Source organism: Mauremys mutica, chromosome 9 (assembly GCF_020497125.1).
Source record: "Mauremys mutica isolate MM-2020 ecotype Southern chromosome 9, ASM2049712v1, whole genome shotgun sequence".
In the NCBI taxonomy this organism is placed as follows: Eukaryota; Metazoa; Chordata; order Testudines; family Geoemydidae; genus Mauremys; species Mauremys mutica.
This window is the reverse complement of record NC_059080.1, coordinates 63,100,958-63,124,241: the sequence shown is the minus strand read 5'-3', so window position 1 is coordinate 63,124,241 and position 23,284 is coordinate 63,100,958. Positions and strand designations below refer to the sequence as shown.

The 23,284-nt window shown below is 37.6% G+C and overlaps 1 protein-coding gene across 6 annotated transcripts in view; it reads left to right on the top strand.

Moving 5' to 3' along the window:
• Positions 1 to 23,284, top strand: part of PIK3CB (phosphatidylinositol-4,5-bisphosphate 3-kinase catalytic subunit beta) — a 218,100-nt gene that overhangs the window by 145,850 nt on the left and 48,966 nt on the right. For all 6 annotated transcript variants that reach the window (XM_045030486.1, XM_045030487.1, XM_045030488.1 and 3 more), the window contains 6 exons: positions 432 to 683; positions 1,585 to 1,681; positions 3,390 to 3,520; positions 8,852 to 8,905; positions 11,334 to 11,522; positions 22,075 to 22,196. In XM_045030486.1, the coding sequence (XP_044886421.1) occupies positions 432 to 683; positions 1,585 to 1,681; positions 3,390 to 3,520; positions 8,852 to 8,905; positions 11,334 to 11,522; positions 22,075 to 22,196 (845 nt within the window). The remainder of the gene's footprint in view (positions 1 to 431; positions 684 to 1,584; positions 1,682 to 3,389; positions 3,521 to 8,851; positions 8,906 to 11,333; positions 11,523 to 22,074; positions 22,197 to 23,284) is intronic.

The window sequence follows — 23,284 nt, the reverse complement described above, 5'->3', positions numbered from 1 at the left end:
GGTTTTTGGCTTCCCAGCTGCCTTCTTAGAAGGCCCATTTCAATTGACAAGAAATTGACAAGAGCCTGACAGCGAGACAGAGAGCCCCAGTGCTCAGCCTCCCTTCCCCTCCCCTTATCTCCAGGGCTGGAGAAGCTGTGATGCAAAGAGCCCTGGTGCTTGGCCTCAGCAGCCCTCTGGGAAAGCTTTTTTTTTCAGTTTCAAATGAAATGACGAGAGCCTTCTAGGAGAACAACATTGGAGCTGTCAATTTGATTTTCCTGATAAAAAGGAAATTTTCCCATGGAAAACTTTGATTTTGTGAAAAGGGCTTTTTTCATCAGAGAATCATTTCAAAGAAAAACTTTTTCAACTAGGTCTTATGTTTTTAAGTAATATTCCTGGCTTCATGGAATGTTTTTGAATACTTTTCTGTCACACCTCTATTACAGGTTCATGTCAGGGCTGGTCTTTTCCACGGAACTGAACTCCTTTGTAAGCCAATTGTAAGTGCAGAAATATCTGGGAGAAGTGAACATGTTTGGAATGAAACACTGGAATTTGAAATCAATGTCTGTGACTTGCCAAGAATGGCTAGGCTGTGCTTTGCAGTTTATGCTGTGATGGATAAAATGAAAACTAAAAAGTCAACCAAGACCATTAATCCCTCGAAATACCAGACCATCAGGAAAGCTGGAAAAGTGGTAATGTTTTTATTTGTTTTCCTGTAACGTACCTCTTAATGTACTAAGCAATGTATTTGTAGGCATTTTATTTTCTCACCTTGGAAATATGAAACACAAATGAAAAAAATGGGTGACCTTAAATTGAAGTAGTGCTCAGTTAAAAAAGCAACTTATTTATGAACTGTCTAGTCTCAGGGAGCTTATTTAAACAAAAAAGAATAATTTTCCCTCCTGTTGTTAATTATTAGTGTTTATTTTTTCTTTATCCTTTTTATTCTAGCAAATTTTTTTTAAATAAAGGGGTACTGTGAAAATCACATTTTAAAATCTTCATGTGTATTATTAACGGCATCTTATATTAAAAGTTAAAGATTTTTAAAAAAAAACTAATTTATTTCACATCATTTTTGTTTACTTCTTGCATTTTACTATTCAATTTTTGGTTTCCATGTACTCAGACCAAGGCTGTTTACATTCCCCAACACAGGGGACTATTCTGTTCTTATTGGGTTTTGTAAAAGCTTTTGGCCCTCCCCACACACAGAAAAAGGCCATAAACTTAAAGTAGTTGGCAATGTCTCTTTTTAAATGAGCTGAAGCTTTAAAAATTATTAGTATTTGTGAAATTGTATTCACATCTTTTGAGCTCTGAACAGGATAGGTTTTCTGTTTTTTGTTTTTATTCCTAGACCCTATCCAGAAAATCACATCTTTAACTTTCATTATTGAACTAAAGACAATGGGACTTAGGTACATGCTGAAAGTTGAGCATGTGCTGAATTGCTTTCCTGAATCAGAGTCTTAGTCTAGAACAATTTTTTTTTACTCTTTATTTTTCTAGTTTTATGCCATTTACCATTTTAAAGTTTCAGATTTATTGTTAGGTTCTATTTAAACAATAAAGTCTTCCCTTCAACAGCACTATCCTGTAGCCTGGGTAAATACCATGGTTTTTGATTTTAAAGGACAGTTGAAGAGTGGAGACCTCTTACTGCACAGTTGGACATCATTTCCTGGTAAGGTTTGATTTTGTAATCCTGGGATTTGCTGTATACTCATACTCAAGAGACTAAAGAACAACATTAATTTAGGATAATGGAATATTAATTGTTTTTGGCTGCCATTATCACTGTTCCAAATAGGGAAAGAGAGAGCTAACATTATTATTGCATAAAATATGTCTATGTCCCCTCGGTAGTTAGCTCTGTTTTCCTTCTGATATTCTATGCAGTCTCCTTAGTCTGGTGTTTGTTAAACTTCAATCCTTCTCTCAAAAAATACCAAATTTCTTGGGGTTGTTTCTTGTTTAGTTTGGAAATCCGTTATATCCTTGAAGTGTTATCCATTACTGAATAAGGACCCTTTAAAATGGCAATGACTATTATTTCTAGCTATTTATAATGTTTGCCATCTTTAAGATGCCATTATATTTTCATTGCTTCTGTTGGTTCAGATTCCTATGCCATAAAAAGCAGATGATTGTTTTGGTTAGAATGAAGAGTGGCATCTAGATTTCATATTGTTTTATAAGCAACCTGTATATTTCAGTGGAGGAAACGTTATTATAATAATTTCAATCCATGTGGTTTTTATTGACTGAGAGTTAATTGCATTGTCATGTCATATATATTACAGAGAATCTGTTCCGGCAAATTAGAGAGCTTAATCTACATTAATTTTGATTTATACATTTTTTTTCTTTAAATAAAGAGCAGCTTTTAAATATTTATTTTAAAAATCATGCTAAAGATATTCATTCTGGATTAGATCCGCAGCTGGTAAATCTGCTTGGCTTGATTGAGGATCGTGGCGATATGCCAGTTTATAGCTGCTGAGGATTTGGCCATCTATTTTGTTTAATTCAGTAACCTTTTCTGTGGAAAATGGGAATTATAATGTGGTGGTTTATGCTGAATATGCGAAGTGCATAGAATTGCCTCTGTCAGTAAATCCCAACTACTTGTAACTGCCTCTGAAGTTTTGGGGAGCCTTTTTATTCCAAGGATCTGTGTTTATAAGAAGCTTATTAAACCTCACAACCCACCTGTGAAGTAGGTAACTGTTATACCTATTTTGTCAGTAGGGAAAATGAGGTACAGAGAAGTGAATTGCTCAAAGACTTGCATTAAATAAGTGACAGAACCAGAAACAGAACATCCGAAGTCCTAAGGATATCCTTGTGCATTCTTGACTTGTGCTGCTCTCTCCCATAAAGCCCCACATCGTAGTCACCTTCCATCTGCGTGAGGAAAACTGGACAAAATGCCCTTTTGAGCTTATTAATCTTGCTCTTTCATTAGAGAAGCAATTCAGCAACACGAGGCAGTCTTGTCTTCAGTGGCTTAGAACTCCTGTTAGATACTGGATCATTCCCCCTTGGACAAAGTTATGGGAACCTATCCACGGGGTTGAAACCGCAGCTAGAGATTGGCATGCTACAGGGACAATTTCCATTTTCTGAAACAGTAACAAGTGGAAGTGTCATAAGAGCCAAGCTGGTTCTTTAACCTGTCTTCCTTTCATTGGATGATCCTCTTGGACATCAGACATGTTGACATTAGGAACAGATTGTGCCAGAGATTCATTGCAAAGTAGGAGAGAATCTGGCCCTCTGTGAACAGCTATGTATATTTTTACAATCAACACAGGAAGCAGTTTCTCATGGCATTGCTGCCTTATCCAAAGACACTTTGTTCTATAACATAAATTGTTCTGATATTTTAGATGAACTTGAAGAAATGTTGAATCCAATGGGAACAGTACGAACTAATCCTTACACTGAAAATGCAACGGCTTTGCACATTAAATTTCAAGAATATTCAAAACTGCCCATTTATTACCCTCCCTTTGATAAGGTAAGATATAATATATTAAATAAAGAGAAGCCATGAATGCTAGTATATAAATGGCTATCTGGTATTTACTTTCTTCCCCTTAAACACTGGCTTTTGATTAAATCCACCCTTCCTGCCTTTTAGCTTACATATTGTAGTTACTAAAACTTGGAACATATAACTAAACCTCAGTATTCTGGCTTCAGTATCTTTAGAGAACATGTTGAACAGAATTTTTTAAACAGTCTGCACTTCTAGTGCATGTTATTTTGAGTGTCAGAAAAAACACTGTCTATTTTTAATATTACAACTGCCTTTGACAATAATATACCACAGTTGCATTTCTGTAAACCTCAGTATAAACATATTCAGTGATATCAAACTGTACTTAACCAGGACTGAAAAGGATCTGACATTTCACGTTTAAGACTATATTTTATCCATTTTCTGTTCCCTTCAACAGTTAAAGTCCTTTTCTGGAGAAATACACTTTTTATGTCTGTTATTATACTAAAACACTTCTTTAGTTTGCTCTTGAACAAAATTACCTTTAGTTGTACTATACAATGTCACAGATACAAACAAGAATATCTGCCTAGGGACAGGAAGTATATGTGAGTGTGTGTTCAGAGTATAGCTGATGCATCTACAGTGTAAATACTAGAACACTAGTCTATTCACAAACCAGCAAATAAAGTTGATCCCAGGTGACAATAATAATATAAGTGCAGTTTCGCAGCACTAAGCAGTTGGTACCATTTTCCTGAGAGTAGTGGGAAATCTTATTACCAATTGCTGAAGAAGTTATTTCTCTTGTTTAAAAATATTTTGACAATTTTATCACCTTTTAATTATAATTCTTGTTCTTTTTCTGTTAATTATCTTGTATACATTCATTTCTAAAAATATTTAAAATCATATGTATTTGTGTTCCTGAGATAATTTAGAATATATACTACCTTTACTAGTTAATATTTTTGGTTTTGTGTTCAATTTTTCTTTTGTGCTTTTAATTACTTACAATTGAAAATTCAAATATTCAGGCATGTTCAAACATTGTCATAAACATGGTCAGAGGATTTTATTGAGTGCAGTACATTATATAGTCACAGTTGTTTAGTGTGATGATCTTCCCCTGTCTGTCATAACTCTTGTTGGAGAACTTTATCCTCTTCTTCAACTGTACCTGAGCAATTCTGTACATCAAACGTGGGGAAATTCTTGTGCTTTTATGTGAAGTGATTTCACAGCTCGTAGAAGAAATGTTCACTGGAAGCACTCAGTATTGGAGAACTTAGATACAAGTCCTTTTTTGGCGGTTCTTGGTTGCTCAAAACATTCTGCTGCTTTTAATTCTCTAGAGTTGAGTAATGTTTTATAACATCAATGGGAAACCGGAAGCATCAAAATATTTTGCCTCACATATTAAGTTCCAATATTGAGAACGAACTGAGATCAGAGCTGCTTAGGATGAATTGCTGAGATCAGGATGGTATAGTAATTAATCTTTTTGTGAAGGAATAAAACTCCCCTCTTTGAATGAAGGCCCCTTTGGACCAAAATGATGGAGACAATGGGCCACATCCTCAGCTGGCATAAATTATATTTGTAGCTACCTGTTTTATACCAGCTGAGGATTTGGACCCTCAATATTTGTTTAAATTTGCAAGTAAGATTTAGCAAATACATAATTTGTTTTAATTGTTCCAGTTTTCAGTGTTGGTTGAGGGCATTAGACAAAATTAGATGCGTGATCATGGTTTGAGAGTCTCAGTTTCATCTTCAGGATCTAACTCTCTCTCTCTCTCTTTTATTTATATCTTAAATATATTTATATCTAAAAATGATATAAAGATCATAGCATCAGTCCACCTGTTAGTAGAATATACAAAGACCCTCATTATAGATGCAAATTGATACTTCACTTTAGCCATCTTCACTGAAGCAGCAGCTAATTATTTAATGTTGTTAATCGTGTGCCTGCTGTAAATGTTAGACTGTATTTAAGTAGAATTAATTCAGAAGTCCACTGAAACTGAGTCGTGAGCCACAACACTAATCCAGATTTGCCTCATCTGCTCTCTAAGATCTATTTCTGTGCTAGGAAGTCAAGCTCTCACCACTTTACTTGAGATGATTGTATCTTGTGTTTTATTTATTGTATTGTGGTGGAGTTTATAGCTGAAATTACTCACAAATTGCATTAAAAGCATGTTAAGGTTGCAAAGTCAAGTGCTCAAAAGATAGGAAATGCCAGAATTAAGAAGATTGGCTGTGCTGCTTGAATTCAGCCCTGTTATGCATACACATTAATACAGTCTTTCATTCCGTTATCACATACTACTATTTCCACCGGGCCCCTTCCTTATTCAGTTCACAGAATGGACAGTGCTCAATGAATGACAATTTGATATTTCTTTTATCCTCATTGTTCAAATGTGACATCATGGCTTATTTATTGCACACTGCTCAAGTCCTGCTATGAGGACAAAATTATTAATTTCTTCATAGGCTCTTCTTTAGCACTCATCACTGTATTATGAGTGCTTCACAAAAACTGATGAATTTCTTTTCACAACACTCCTGTGAGGTGAGGAGGTAGTATTATCCCCATTTTACAAATGGGGACCTAAGGACAGCGAGAGAGAGTAAGGTCAAAAGTATGCACTAATTTTGACTGCCCAATTTTAGATGCCTAGGACCTGATTTTCAGAGCACTTAAGCATTTTATGGCACTTTATATATTCAGAGCAGAGCCCCCATTGAACACAGTAGCCATTGTACATGCTTAGCACTTCTGCAAATTAGACCCAAGTGTCCAGAAAATGGAGGGAACACAGTGGCCACCTGTGAAAGTTTTGTAGTATGTGACTGGTTGAGAATCACATCATAACTCAGTGGCAGAGATAGAGATAGAATCCAGTTCTCCAGGGCAGCATTCAGCAGCCTTAACCATAAGACCATGCTTTTCTCTTCCTGCAAACTCCTGCCTCCTTCACTAGATCCCTTCCAATTTCTGCAACAAAAGAGGCAGGGACTCAACAGATAAGGACTTCCTTCACTAAACGGCACTGGTTCATCCATTGCCGCCCCCCACCCCCCTCGACTGGCTCTTTGTATTATCTCAATCTTCTCCTTTTTTTTCCCTTTATCATTCTGGCTTCCATTCCCTACATCAGCTCCTATTCCATTTTCTCCCCTCTCCCAACTCTTTGTTCCAAACTACTTACTCTCTCTGCTGTTGCCAGCCTCTGTCTGGCTCCTGTCCTGTCTGCATTTGAATCAGAATAGCCTTGTGACTGCCAAGAGCAACAATTATAGGTAATGTCCTGCCATTGCAGCACTAGGCCAGAGTTTGCTCAGTACAGATAAAACCTTTGGAGAAGTTAGCTGCTAAACTGTAACAAGGCTCTACTGAGCATGTGAAAACTGAGATTTTATTTCCAAAGGTTTATAATTAGAGTGGGAGGTTTTCCATAGAAGCAGAAAAAGGCCCATGCCTGCCATATTCCAAGACCACCCCCAAAGCATGAAGGTGCAAGAGCTTCTCAATAAAATGATAAAAATATTTTTAACATGACCAAAGATGTATTTTCCTCTTAATTTCACTCTGAGAAATGGCTGAATCATTTTTGCTGAAACTTTCAAAACAAAAAACTCAATGTCAGGCAGAGACCCACTGCAGAAAATTTCAACCAAAACAATTTGGAAAAAGTTGCATGCAACTGAAAACAGAATCTTATAATAGAAAGCATCAGGCAGCCTTAACTATAGGCATTGCTACTGACTCCACCTATAATCATTGTACAGTGGATGTTAATTTGTATTTGATTTGTGATGTGTATTTGATTGCTACTATAAGCTGATTGCTGAAGTAATTTTTAGATATTAAACATGAAAAACATCTGGTTTGAATACACAGCTTTCTTATACTGAATACTGTCTATGGAGAACTATTAAATAACCTAGAGAGGATAAGTTACCTGCTTATAGTTATGTGCATTGTTCCACTGAGGTGCGTCAACCAAAGCTTTTGTGGCTTTAAGTAAAAAATATATAGATAGATATATATATGTTGGGCAGGACATGATCCACTATCTCCTTCCCCTGGCTCAGGGCTGCCACCTTCATGGTGCTATTTCTAGATATCTGAACTTTCAAAGTACTGTTCATGCTTGGGTGCAGAATGGCTCAGGATATTTCTAAAGGAATAAGTGCTGTTGATTCAAATCCAGCCCAGGTCAGTAAAAACCAAATGTTACTGTATGTTCAGCGAACTATGCAAAATAGGTTGTAGGTCTCAATCTAATTTGCAGTGGACTAGGCGGGGTGAAAGTAAATTAAAGGATTTACCGGTACGCTGGAGTCCTAAGCAGGGGCGTAGCCTCAACTGGAAGAGGCGGGGCCTTTAAAGAGGCTGGGAGCCCCGGGGCCTTTAAATCACCCCCGAGCTACTGGGGTAGTGGCAGTGGGGCTCCAGCGGTGATTTAAAGGGCCAGGTGCTCTGGCCGCTGCAGGGAGCCCTAGGCCCTTTAAATCTCCAGCCTGGGAAGCTGGTCCGGTCTGGCATGGCATACCAGCTCTTGCTGCTATGCCGGACTGGACTGGACCAGCTTACTTTCACCTCTGGGGATATGTATCTAAATCATAGAACATCTCATACAATGGATGCTACTTGACAATAATTTTGGAGGTACTGAGCACAGCCACCAAAAATTGGATGGTCATGGAAATTGAAGTACCCATCAGATTACTGAAGGGACAGTGTAGGGAAGCTGACATTATAGAAGATGTGTTTTGTGGATAGATAGCGGGCATCAGTCTCCAAGAATGTTAACTTGCAGCTTTTCACAGATTTAATTCACATGTATAATTGTAAAGATGAGGGGAAAATATTGTACTTACATGCCCTGAAGTGGAACCAAAGAACATACATTTATGCAAGGATGACATCTTAAGAGAACACCAAATTGCTTGAGAAATCCTTTTGCTTTAGGTGCATTCCACTAGTACTTGCATTCTTCACATGGGCAGCTGGTATGTAGCACTTCTTTGTGCATTTTCTAGACCAGAATCTATTTTATTAAATTAGCTATCTATATTCATAAGAAGACATTTTATGGAAGAGTAATAATACACATAAGGTTGTGATGTAACATCATACATAAACACATTTGTATACCACACATACAGTATAAAGAATTAATAAATATGGGTAAATAATCAGTTCTGTAACTAAAGAGAGAACTTCTGCTGTATTGTTTCCCCACTTCACATTTATAACATTTTTCCTTCAAAATGTAGTCCAGTTCTTTATTTCAATCTTAAACTTAAACTATTATCCTTTTTCAGATACTTGAAAAGGCGGCTGAGATTGCAAAAAGCAGTGAGAATGCTGGCATGGCAGTAAGTATCCAACCTGAAAATAGCATCTTCAAAATTAGAAAATCCCAATATCCTATTTCTCTGACACTTTATGCTTATATTATTCTAATAGAAAATAAATATATGTATTCAGGTAACATTAAAACCCTCTGGGTTTTTTAGGTTGTTTGTTTGTTTTTAAATGACCACCCACTTTTGTGGGCCTTAGCATTTCCTTCAAATCAAGCATATATTTTCTGTATTGGACACTAGTCAGGCTACAGAGTGGACAAGGGATGCTGTGGCTGAATATATTTTATGGATTATACCTCATCTATGTCTGAAATTTGGTTTCATACAGCATACAAATTTAATTAATAGTTAGTTGTAGCAAGATAATCTGTCTGGTTGTCAGAAGCTTCCCAATAATGACCATTTTTGAGCTGGATTGATCTTTGACAACAATAAATTCCTTAATTTTTTGTATACCCATGGAGTGGAGATAGTTGATCTTCTGAAGGAGGTGAACAGTTCTGGAACAGAGGTTGTACTTTTTATATGAAGTCTTTAACTTGAAATTGCTTTCTTAATACATACCCACCTAATGTTGAGGGAAAAAATAAAAAAAATACAGAAAACTACAATCCTGCTAGTTCTCCAGTCTGCTACTGGAAAGTATCTGTTCTACTTACTGATCTACAGTAAGAACTGTCTGATGTTTTAGAATACAGATGTTTGTCAACAAGTACATCAAGTATAAATAACACTGAATAGAGCACTTTAAACATTATGCAGTGTTCCGAAACACTGAAAACTCATAACTTGTTCTGTTACAAGTAACTGAATATGTAAATGAGATTACCACTTACACAGTAGAATGTCAGCTTGACATTATTTGTAATCAAGACCTTTTATTTATTATCTTTTAGGAACATGAAAACAGCTTTCTTGAATAAAGCTTTCAGTTACAAAATCACTTTATTTTCAAGACTTTCTCATTTACTGTATATTTTGACATAAGAACAAAGTACATAATTTTCTTAGCTCACTAAACAAACATTTCAGTTACACCAGCTATTTTAAGTCTATTATCTTAAACAATTTATTCTTAAATGATATTTTTGCTTGAAGATATTTACTTTTCAGCACAATGCAAGGCTCAGGCACTCATCCTGTCTAGTAAGAGCTAAATTTGAAAGTAGTAATGTGTGTAGCATTTGAATTATTTTGTCAACTAGGAACTCTCTACAGAATGTTACTATGAAGTGAAATTGTTTATGATACATAAACAATATTGTCTTCAATTTGGCCTATAATTTTAACTGAACTTTTACAAGGAAGGAAAAAGGTTTTCATACAAAAAGAATACCACTTTAGAGCAGATTCAGTTTTTTTTTTAATTTCACAAGATCCAAGGAAGTTTCCATACTAATTGCTCAAGTTTTCAGGTTGCTTCAGAGCTTCATATAATACACAGTGAAAATAGATTATCAACGTCTCTGCATAGAGTACATCTTTGTCTAGAAGCAGGAACATCTATTACATTTAATTATGTGTCTATATGGCTTTCAAATTATGTTGGTCAGCTTTATTTCTTTCCTTGCAGTTTGCATAGTAAGGATGCATCCTCTGACCAGCGTGTCTTTTAAATGAAGATTCGTTCTTAGTAAACCTAATTTTTAAAAGTAATGTTAATTTCCAAGTTCTAGTAATCAAAGTTATGTTAACTTTTAACCTGTTATAATAATTGACATAGGATAGTTAAGCACTGGAACAAGTCACCTAGGGAGGTTATGGAATCCCTGTCATTAGAGGATTAGAACAGGTCAGAAAAACACCTCTCAGGGATGGTCTGTGTATACTTAATTCTGCCTCAGTGCTGGCAGAAAGTAGATGACTTCTAAAGGTCCCTTCCTGCCCTACATTTCTTTTGATTCTGCGTTAAAATGAGAATTGTGAGAATAAAACAAATCTGTATTAGAAAACATAATGTGTGTTAGTATTTACATACAAAACCAGTCTTTTTTTGTTATAGTTGGAAGTGCATCCTTAACATTTGATTTTAATTTGACTTTTACCCTTACACTGCCATGACAATATTTAGCTGACAAATAAATGGGAAAAGTACTTGCTGTCAAAACAAGAATTCCCCAATTTAAATGGGAAAACAGCAATATCGCCATCTAGTGTTATTTATGCAGAAGTATAACTTTTTTCAAATAATTTTGTAAATTTAATTTAGATTCTGCTGTATAAATATGTTCTACCATCACCAGAAATTTGAGGTCTGAAGTAAAAGCCTGATAATCATCCCACTGTAATCTAAGAAATGAATCCAGTTCACTTAATACTACTATTTTCCTAATATAGCTTTATCATAGACTATTAGAGCAAGCTAGTCAGTCTACGTCCAGTATAACATAAATTTGGTGATTCTTTAACATACTTTTGCTAACTTTAATTTACCTAGGGTCGAGGTGGCAAAAAGTTCTATATTGAAATAAAAGAAATCATGGAAAGGGACCCCTTGACTCAACTATGCGAAAATGAAATGGATCTTATATGGACTTTGCGGTATGACTGTCGTGAGAATTTCCCACAATCACTGCCAAAACTGCTGCTGTCTATAAAATGGAACAAACTTGAAGATGTTGCTCAGGTAAGGCAAATGGCAAAGGCAATGTAAAAATATGGCAGGCAAATCATGAGCAAAATTTTTCTTGTACACAGAAACATTGAAGTGTTGTGCTAAACTTTGGTTTATAAAAATAGGCATTTAGGCCATTGATTTCAGTGGAGGTTGGGAGCCTAAATACCTTTGTGGACCTGGGCCATAACTCTTTTGCTTTCAAAGAACCTATGTCTCGAGCCAGATTTTAATACTAATTTAAAAGTTAAACATGAAAAACCAGTTTCCAAGCACTTTTTTCTCAAAAAACTTCAGGCAGAGTGTGTGCTTGAATCCCCTCTGAGTTGACAACGCTTTCAAATTACTTCTAAGAGGATGTCTCCATAATCCACCACCGACTGGAAAGGAGAGTGGTAGACAAGCCCAAGGATGCAAAAGAGAAATAAGATTGACACAGTTAAATTGTTCTATTCCCCTCCATAGTTTCTTTAGTTCGCTCCATGTCCCAATTTTAGGCCGTGATCCTAAAAACATACATCTGGTCAACTTTGAGCATGTGCCTAAGCATTTCCAGGATCAGGGCCTTGATTAGGACCTGCAAGTCCAAAAACTTAGATTCAGATTGACTGTACTTTTTCAGATGGTAAAACCTTTGGAACTTTGTGGAAAAACTGATGGTTCAAACCAGCTAATATATAGTTATTGAAGAGAACAATTAATTTTCAATTAAATATCTTGCTACAAAGTATAGTGTCACTCACTTCAGTGAGACTACTTGCTTGAGTAAGCTGTTCCTAAAGCTGCTATAGAGATAATTAGGGGCTTCAAGTTTTGATGTTAATATCAAACTAAGATTGCATTTTGCCAAACAGATTGAAACTAAAATGAGGATGACGCAATGTACCAGATATATAGGTATACGAGTCTATTTTATTACTGTAATTCATATGTCTACATTTTTCACATCATCCCAAATAGAATCCTAGTCCTGTAATGCTTGTTGAAAATTGGTAGAAATGTGTGTGATAGCTTTAGAATGACTCTCCTCAATTTGCATAGCAATACACAACTGGATTCATGACTAAAAAACTATACTTTGTCAGTGTTTAATATTAGTGGAGTATATAATTGTCCTGAATTCAGTTGCTATATCCTCTGAGTTATTGAAATGAACTGATACTTGTGGAATTCTGGTTTCTGAATGAAATGTTTATTTTTCTGAGGTGATTATAATGTGAGGTACTCCTCTGTTATGGAGCTATCTAGTAATAGCTAGATAGCTGTAGGCCATTGAAATTTTTAAGTTGTGGAACAATGTTTGTAACTTTGTATAGGAAAAGTATATGGATTTCATAGTCGTCATAATATTTCTGTTTCTCAGACTGATTTAAAAGTGTAAATGTAGCAAAAATAATGGATTTCTATATTTTTTGGGGAATTTTGCCTAGACCTTCTGTGTACTCAAAAAAGCTTACTATTGCAGTGGGCAGGGCAAAACTATACAGACCCAGACAGCTTTAACAGATCCAACACACTAACAGAGAACCAGATGCTTGCTGCAGTATGTCTGCTTGCTTTAATTTAAAATTTACTGTTACTGGAGCCATGCATTGAATGGCATTTGTGATTTTAGAGACCATCACACTAAGATTGTATCTGTCATCTGTGGATATAATTGGCAGTATTATAGTAAGTTATCATACTAACCTACCATACTAATTATTTGAAAGAGAAACTATTTACCTTTAAAATGTTTGTGCTAAAAATCAACTATGTTTTATGGAGCATAATGATCACAGTATAAACATGTGTTCCAAATAGTATCTGAATCGAATCTGGTACTCCTCCACTTACTAACTATAAAACTTGTAACCTTTTTTAGGAGACTGGGAAACCCATTCATCCACTATGTGGAAACCCCCTTCCCCTCACCACCATCACCAACTTCTGTCGACTTTACTCATCGTGCGGCCCTTTTGATTGGACAGTCCAGTTAAAATGTTGTCCCAGGGTCTAGGTAGCAAAGAGGCTAAGGAGAACATATGCACTATTCTGGAAGATCTATTTTCTTCCATTATATCCTTCTTTCCAACATGCCTTAAGTTACTCTTGAAGCTATTAAAGTAATTTGATTTTCACCCTCTAAACTTGCAGTTGAATGGTTTACAGCAGTGAACTCGAGACTAGTCATATGCATCACCCACTCATTCTTCACCCTCTTGCATTCTTTTGTACATATGAATTCTCTCACATTGTTTATTCATTCCAATATGCTCTTGCACATCTACTGTTCACTTAAGCTTTTGATTTGTTTTTATTTAGTATGTTAAGAATATTTAAACTGGTATATATTTACCCATAAAGATGAGAATGTAAGGAAGGGGCTTTGGGGTACGCTCACCACAAGTCAATGACTAAACAATTGTAGGAAATGAATTGACAGGTCCACATTACTTAGAATAGGTTTTTTATTTGGAAATAAAGATTAGAGAAAAATAGATTAAATGACATTATGGCACTTCATTTTAAAAATATTTTAAAATAAAATGCCTAAGATAATATAGATAACGTTGTGTATTTTAGCCATTTATCATGTATCTTAATGTGCACTTTCCGGAAGGAATGTGGTATTTCTTTTTGCTAATGTAGAGAAGAGGATGATTTGGCAATTGAGTACCGTATTTATCGGCGTATAACACGCACAGGCGTATAACACGCACCTTCATTTTAAGGGGGAAATTTCAGGAAAAAAACTTACCGGTAAATTTCAAATAAAGCTCCGGGCCCAGCAGAGGCAGCTGACCTGAGCCTGGAGTTTGCGGCCCCGCCCCCTCCCCACGTGGCTCTGAGCGGGAAAGAGCTCAGCCCCCTCCGGAGCCATGCGGCTGCTGCGCTGTGAGCCGGGGCGGGGGGGGCTCGGGCCCGCGCTGCTCGGGTCTCGGGGGGTGGGGGCTCGGGCGGGGGGGCAGGGGCTAGGGCGGCGCTCCGCGCCGCTGGGGGGCTTCTTAAGGTTATATCGGCGTATAACACGCACACATCATTTGCCCCCTATTTTCAGGGGAAAAAAGTGCGTGTTATACGCCGATAAATACGGTAATGTATTTGGCAACATTAGTAACCTATATTTGTGAGGAAGACAAAACTCTTCTTCAAGTGCTTGCTCATGTCCATTCTGTTCTAGGTGTGCGCATGCCCACATGCACAGTCATTGGAGATTTAGCCTTAGCGGTATCTGTAGGTCCAGCTGTGGTACCCCCTTGAGTACCATGCTTATGCATTGGTATATCAGGCGCCACCAACCCTATGACCTCTCAGTTCCTTCTTACCTCCCATGATGGTTAGTTGGAGCACCTTTCCTTGCATAGCAAGGGCTAGCGGTTTTGTCTCTTCTGACTTTGAGCCTTAGGGTCTTGTAAATAGTGGTTTATAGTAGTCAGGGTTAAGTAGGTGTTAAGTGTAGTTAGGAGTCAGAAGGTAAGAGTCCAGTGGGGACTTTGCCCTAGGTGGGGCATGCCCTGGTCTCTGGGGTTTAAGCCCTGTGTAGACTGTAATAGGCCTATGCCTGTAAGTGACCCCCACAGCAGCTGCCTCCGGCACAGAAAGGCAATTCAGCCCTCCGCCAAGACTCCACCGGTGTGAATGGGCACCTGATGCCGCATCAGCATCTATGGCGCCGCCTTGGCAGCATGGCCAGTGGCCAGCACATTGGCCTTATTGGAGTGCATGGGACATGCTGGTGATGATGATGCCCCTTTCACACCACTCATCTGCCGCTGCCTCGGAGCAACTGGCGGTACCGGGCTCCGTGCATGAGACCCGCTCAGAGGTCGGGCCAGAGGAGACAGAACCCACCCCAAAAATCCCCTACCCCATGAGGGATGATGACCCAGAGCCTACCCCAGCGGTACAGTCGTTGTTCTCATCCCTGGATGAGGCGGTCATGGGACCCTCAAGGGGCCAGCCGGCTGGATGATTTTAAGGAACACAAGGCCCTGCTTCGACGGTGGCCAAGAACTTGGGCCTAGAGGTGGAGGGGATGGGGGAGGAGATGGCAGAGCAAGCGGACACCTTGTTCAATATCTTCTCAGCCTCTACTCCGGCACTACCAGTGCATGACAGGGTCCTGAAAATTGTCAAGGCCCTCTGGAAAACCCCATCATCCATCCCTCCCACCTCCAAAAGGGCCCTACAGATACCGTTAAGGCAAAAATCTCCGACGACTGCACATGTGGGTGCATGTACACCTAGAATGGAATGGGCGTGAGCAACACATCTCGAAGAACAACAGTTACAAAAGGTAGGTAACCATTTTTTCTATTCTAAAATGTTTAAGATGTTGTTTCCTGCAAGCATTCATCCGCGTGAATAGTTCCATTTAATTCAATGGGAGTTCTCATGTGCCTAAAGTTGCTCACTGGGCAAGTGTTTGCAGAAGCAGGGGCATACTTTGCTGTGAAATATGTATATTTTTTGTTATTACTCTGTTATGTGTTTATATTAAGAATAAGAAATAAAGAGCAGATTCTGTCCCCCATGCCAGTCTTAAATCAGGCTTGGCTCAGTGGAGTCCCCTGGAGTGGGAGGAAGGAATCCTCCATGCCATACTCTGTGGCTGCAATAGCATCCACAACACTTGAAGCACATTTCCATGAAGAGAAATGGCTCTGAAATCCACAGAGCTGTGTGTCTGTTAGTATTTCTCTCATTCCCGTGCTTTCCTTTTATGCTGGGTCAGTGATAAAGAGCTGAGCTTGTTGGCATGCAGAAGTCAAGGGCTCCCCTGCACGTAGTCCCAGAATCCTGCCACCCTATCCCCAATGCAGCAGAATCATATTGATCTGCTTTGGATAGGGCCTCTCAGTGGTGAAAAGGTGGGAGAGTTAGCCCTGTGGTAGTGGCTAAATGAGTTTTATAAATTATAATTCACATTTGGCCCATAAAAGAATGTTGTGTGGCATTCATGAATGTTTGTTACATGTTTGTACAGACCTTGTGCACTGCCTCAGACATGTAGTAGGGACCTTGCACTGAATGGAAAAATAGAAAAATAATTATTAAAAATCTCTTTTCAGGATAATATAACTTCAATTTGGATTAAAAATGAAACAGTTGTTTGAACAGGACCCTTACTCGATTAGGTTGTAATAGATCCCATACAGGGGAACTGTGCGAGGTCTCGGGCACCACATAAGATATTCATTAAAGGTTTGTCACATTTATGTGGTATACAGGACCTTGTGTGGTCCCTCTGCACTCAGCTCAGTTTCACTCAAATTGCATACACACTCTTCCTGTTGGTATGCATACTTCCACCTTTTCATGTTCTCTGTATGTATAAATATCTCCTGTCTGTGTGTTCCATTCTATGCATCCAAAGAAGTGAGCTGTAGCTCACGAAAGCTTATGCTGAAATAAATGTGTTAGTCTCTAAGGTGCCACAAGTACTTCTGTTCTTTTTGCATACACAATGTATTTTAAGAAGGCTTCTTTATCTAAAGAGCGTTTTGTGCATATAAGACTTCCAGAGCTATACACAGTAAATGTATTTGTACAAAATAAAGATAAGAGGTATTTGTAGGTTACAAATACTAGCAATATTGCAAATACTAATACCCCACACGCTCTCTTTGTGAAGCACATTTAAAAAAAAATACTGAAGCATTTTGGATGAACATCTGAATTTCCAATTTGTTGATTGATATTAAAAGGACATTGTCAAATTTAGTCTCCTGAATTGAGTTTTGGAAAATAATTCAAATAAAAAAGGACAAGTAATGCATCCCAAAATGTATTTAGCTTATTTAATTTCACAGTTGTAGTTTAGTAATATTGGTTATAATAATTAATGTGTTAATAAATATACTGTAGTATATTTTACAAAAGTAATAAAGTATTACTCATGATTCCTCATTACTGGCCTATATTATTAAATCTGTTAAAGGGGAGAGACTGCCACTTTTGTATGAATTCCAAAAATTAGAGGTTCTACCGTACCTCAAAAGTTGTATCTTATAGTAGTTAATGTTCGCCAATTTTAAAATAAATGTTACGTTATGGCCAAGGACCATCACAAAAGCATCAACTAATTCCCGCTGTGTAAAATACAGTAATTTCTTGGCATTAGATGTTTGAATAATGTCTTTTACTGGCAACAAACATTGCACTGAGTCTGACGTGGTGCAAAGAAGATTTTTAACAGCAGTTGTCACTAAATGTGATCAAAACTATTTTTCTGGGTTTTTTTTTAAATTTTGCTATTTGCAGTCAGAATCTAGTCTCAAGAAATTGTGTAATATTGTTAACAGCAGAACATCTTACTGTAATAAATTATTTTAGATGTTCTGAAAATAGCAAATAAAATACTGTACACCAACAGCAACTCTCAGAAAATAATGTAATTTAATTTTACTATTTCTTTTACATACTACATTCTTGTAACTGTTACAGCAGAACAGTCATCTAGAATGAATTTGTCCAAGTAATTGCCCTTATTGTTGCTGAGGTGCCTCGTGAATACCAAAGGCTCTTTCCTTGGCCCAGCAGCAGGATGGGAGAACTTGGTTAAGTGAGGGATTTGTAGAGAATGTGTGTGGAAAGCAAACGCCAGATCTTATTAAACAGATCATCCAAGTTGACCCATCCACTCTCAGTAGGATGTCACCCTTTGGGAGGAGATAAAAAAAAGACAACTCAATTGGGTATTTTGAAATGTCAAACAATTTTAAATAAAAATATAGAGTTTTTAATTCAACCGTATTGCTTAATGTGGTAAAGAAGTCTCACTTGGAAAGAATTCTTGGTGCATATGTTCATTGACTAGTGAAAAGCCAGAGTTTCAAATCTATATAAAGACCAATCAGATTTCAGGTGTCATTCAATCCTTTTTTGTATCTCTTCTAGAACCTTAGCAGCACTGAGAGTTGAGAATCCTCACTTCTTGGTGTAATGCTCCTGGTATAGTCTTCATGTATGTGAGATTCTAAGGCATGTCTACAATGCAGCAGGGAGGTGTGATTCCCAACAAGAGGTAGATAGACTCTCACTGGCTGGAGTTGAGCTAGTGTGCCAGTGCGGATGTTGCGGAACGGCCGGTGGCTCAGGCTAGCTGCCCAAGTCCAAGCCTGCTCAACTCCCTGGGTCTGAGCTTGGGCTGGTAGCATGAGCTACTGCCAGTTCTACAACCTCCACACAGCTATTTTAGTGTGCTACCTCAAGCTGAGCTAGCACGAGTCTGTCTACCCGCACTAGGAATCACACCTCCCAGCTGCAGTGTGAATATAGCCTTTCTGACACAGGAATGAGTGCTTAATCTCATTTAGTTTTCATGAACTGATTTGTTTTGTTTTGTATTTTTGAACATGGTTGATATTGAAAAGAGCACATTTAAATAAAAATCCAGTACTGTAGATGTAAGGATTCTTAAATGTTTGGAAAACTTCCAAATAAACTTCCCCATAGTCCTGATAGTTCTGCAGATGTGTTTTTTAAAAATGGATTTAAGAAAGGAAAAATTATCCAGATGTGACTAGTACGTCTGATGTCCTTTGACCTTCACATTTTGATCAGCAGATGCTCACCTGGGACATTGAGCTAGTTGGCCTACACTTCCCTCCTCATGCAGATTCAGAGGAGGAATGTAAACAAGAGCAGGCTGTATTTTTGGAATTTTCTTGGCTCTTTCACAAGTCATCTAGCTCTTGCTTCCTCTAAGGTCACATCAGTTAACATTTCCTGCTTTAATACCCATTGTCTTTAATTTTAACAATTTAATGCAGTCCTAGTCTAAGCTGTAGGAAATAAATATTTTAAATTATTGCTTAAGCTAAGATTTGGGTAGTATAGGGCTATAATTTTCAAACTTAGTTGCTTAAAATTGAGCACCTAAAACCATATTTATACATTTTAATAAGTGTCCTGATTTTCAGAGGTACCATTGAGATCAACATTCAGACATGACATATCAGCATCTGGGATTTTTATCTGCTTCAACATGTAGGTCTCTGTGTTTTTGATGGTTCAGCACCTGCACTGGTGCTCTGGCATATTTGTTTTGGTGTTTAAGTGATGAGATGCCTATGTTGTCAATGCTTCAGTACCTGTGTTTGTTGGTGCTCAGCACTTGCTTTGGTGTGTCAGCATCACTATATTTTTAGAGTTCCAGCACAAGTGGTTGTGGTACTTCAGCTCCTGTGTCGTGCTGCTCCCTGACGGAGGGAAATAGTATGACTGGATATTCCCATCTCTGGGCTGAATATCTGGTACATCAGGTAGTTTGAATATATATTTCTGTGGCAAAGCAGTATTTATATTCCAGATAATTTTTGTACTATCTTTCAATCATTCTGAAACCTACAAATATCAATTCTTCTCATCAGTCTGTGTTACTGAAAATAACCTCACTGACTGAAACATTGATTTTTTTTCCTCAGGGATTGTAACATGGGCATTTGAGCTAATTTTTTTTTAATTGATGTGCAGCCCCGGCAACCCTGTCAATGAGATTGCACAGGATATAAATCAGCATGGAATGTGGCCACTTAAATTTTAAATGATGGCCTTGGATAGTAATTAACATTACAAAATAAGTGCACATTTGGCATATTTGAGTGAAACCATTCAGCTCTGATCTGACATGCAGTGGAAAGTGGAAATCTCACTTTGTGGATAAACGGATTCACTAATCGGAGCGAGAACATGTAAATTACTTTCATCATTCAGCATTTACCGAATAAGTAGTCCTTTTCATTGTGAAATATTTGTATTCTCCTACTAACAGGAAGGGTTTTTTAGTATAGATGCTGCTTACCACTAAAGAAAAGTAAAAATAAATAAATAAATAAAAATAAATTTAAAAAAATGTAATGTTGATATCCCATTTAGATCCCCGCTGGGTTGCTGATTTAATACTGACAAGGCCTACTGTCTCACTACTACATGGATATATGCATTAGAAAAGGTATTTTCAGGTGGCAGATTAATTTTAAAAGTACTTATATTTTAATTTAATAAAAGCAAAACAGTGTTCTGATAATATGATCACTTCTTTTCAGAGACTTTTATAGATCTATTTCCTCAATTATTCTAATATGTGCTCTAGTGTTTCTTGTACTAACAGATCTTTATTCATATATACTTGGTCAGGGCTAGATCTACCATAAGGGATAAAAATAACAAAGGCAGTAAAACTTCACTAATTTTACTAATCACTCATAGTGTTACAGGTGACTGTGAGCTAGAAGTAGATCAACTTTTGCTATTTTAATAAATATTTCATATTTTCAAATTATAGAAATACATGCCCCTTAACCAGTTTGAGAAATAATGCTTCTGTTTGCAGGCATGTAGCAGTTTAGATCAATTCTGCAGCTGTAGCATGAATTAGGGAAGGAGGATAGTCTTGTGGTTAAGGCAGCTGGAATCAACTCCCAGTGATGTCACAGGCTTCTTATGTGACTTTGGGCAAGTTGATTAATCTGTCTGTTCCTGAGCTTTAATGGGGATCTATATTCCTTTTCTCCCACTGATATTTGTGGAGCAGGTGACAGTTTTTTACTGAGTATATATACAGTGCCTAGCACAGTGGGGTCCTGATCCCACATTTGGGACCTTTAGACACTACTATGAAGTTTATAATGATGAAGTGTATATTTTTAACAAAAGCAGCCCTCAGGAAAGTTGTGTACCTTACTGGATAACTAATTTAAACTTGTAGGGTCAGCTAAAATGTACAGCTAAAATGTACAGAACCGAAGTCAAGGGGTATGTTTTGAGTTGGGTTAAAGCTTTCATTTGTACTGCCCTGATCTTTGTGGTGGTGTGCATATTTTTTCTTTCTTGTGGTCTGTTAGACTGAATGCTACTCTGATCATTTTAGGGGGTGAAAATCTAACCCAGGATCCAGACCATGCCCTCTTTTCATTAACCACGTTCTGTAGCTTTAGGTCTATGGGCTATAGCTTCCTTTTCCCACTATGCTGGTAGCAGGGTGTGTGTATGGAATTTGAGTACCCAGGTCATCTGCACACCATTACAGGATCATCCTTCACTGTGGTGTTCTTCCCTGGGTCACTTATACTCGCAGCCAAAATGACATTAGTACAGAGCAGTCAGATTACATCCAAAGATGTGCTGCATAATTTGAACGGGCCAAAATGTATAATCTGAAAAGCTTTTTTGTCCGTCCACCCCCCGCCCCAAAACACTTAATTTTTCACAAAAAGTTTTTCTTTTTCTTCAAAATTTTCATGTTTTCAAGAAATTTTCCACAAAACTTTACAAAAAATTTTTACTGAAATCATTTAGAACATTTATCTTATTTTTAGTTATCTGATTTTTTTGTTTGCTAAAACCACTGTTTACTTACTGAAAACCAGGTTTTCAGAAAACAAAACTCCACCAAAAGAACCCCAGAAGAACAGCTGAAAAATGGGAAATTTTTCAAAAAGTTGTTTTCCTGGGTTTTGAACCAGTTAGCCCCATAATCTTCTTCCAAATAATTATCATCAGGAAAATCTGTCCATCTGATTTCTCAGCTATGTATTGAACAGGTAACTGACTGTAGATGATATTGTTTTTAAAACAGCTTCAGGCTCTTCTTCAAATATGGTCAAAACTGCCTCCTAGAGAAGCATTAGAGTTGCTGGATTTCAATTATCCGGACCAGTATGTGAGAGAGTATGCAGTGGGCTGTTTACAGCAAATGAGGTAAGTAATGGTAATTGTTCCGCTGTAAAAGTATTATTGCGGGGGGGAGGGAATTGCATTCTACTTTTTTACAAGAGAAGAAAGGACTCAGACTCAAAAATGGTCTAAGAACACATTATTTCCCACACAAGGATCCCCCAAGTAAAATAATACATACAAACAATTAGATAAACTCTTTTAGAATGGCCCAATTATAGTCTAGTCTGGCAACCCATTAACACCTCAGTATACTGCCATTCTGGGAACAAGGTTCATGTCCTTCCCTTCCAAGAAGAGGCTGACAGTGTCCTCATCCCAAAGAAAGGAAATGTCTTTCCTCCCCACTTAGGGCATCTACACTTACTGGGGATCCATGCTGCGGTGATCGATGCACCAGGGGTCGATTTAGCAGGTTTAGTAAAGACCTGCTAAATTGACCGCAGAGCTTTCTCCCATTGACTCAGTACTTCACCAGAATGAGAAGAGTAAGGGAAGTCAACGGGAGAGTGTCTCCCGTCAATGCAGCGTGGTGTAGACACCACAGTAAGTCGACCTAAGCTACGTCGACTCCAGCTACGTTATTCACATAGTTACAGTTGCGCAACTTAGGTTGACTTACCCCCCGTAGTGTAGACCAGGCCTTAGTCAATGGGAGAATCACTATAATGTGGGGCCTTTGATGATGGGGAGAAGTACATGGATAGTGAAGTACTGTGAGGATCACAAACCAGCTACTCTGTGTCTGAAAATAGTGGCCCAATTACTCACTGTACCATTTAATAAAAAGCTAAGATTTGATAGAGTTGTTGACTTCAGTTTCTTCACAGAGGTAGTTTCTCCTGCTTGCAGTTCTTCCTTTATAGTGTATGTTTCTGCTGTTGTAAAAATTTTGCTCCACAATATGTTGAAGTTTATCATTTGCAGAATTACTGCATTTCTCTTGTCCTTGACTCTTGAACTTTGTATGTGATGAACAGCTTTTTATTGTCAAGGCTAGGTTATTGACAAAATATTTTGACTTCTTTCAAATGTAAACAAGTAATTGCTCTGTTAACCCTGTCTCACCTAATAATGCTAAATTGGTTATCTGGAATGATTATTCTTAGTAA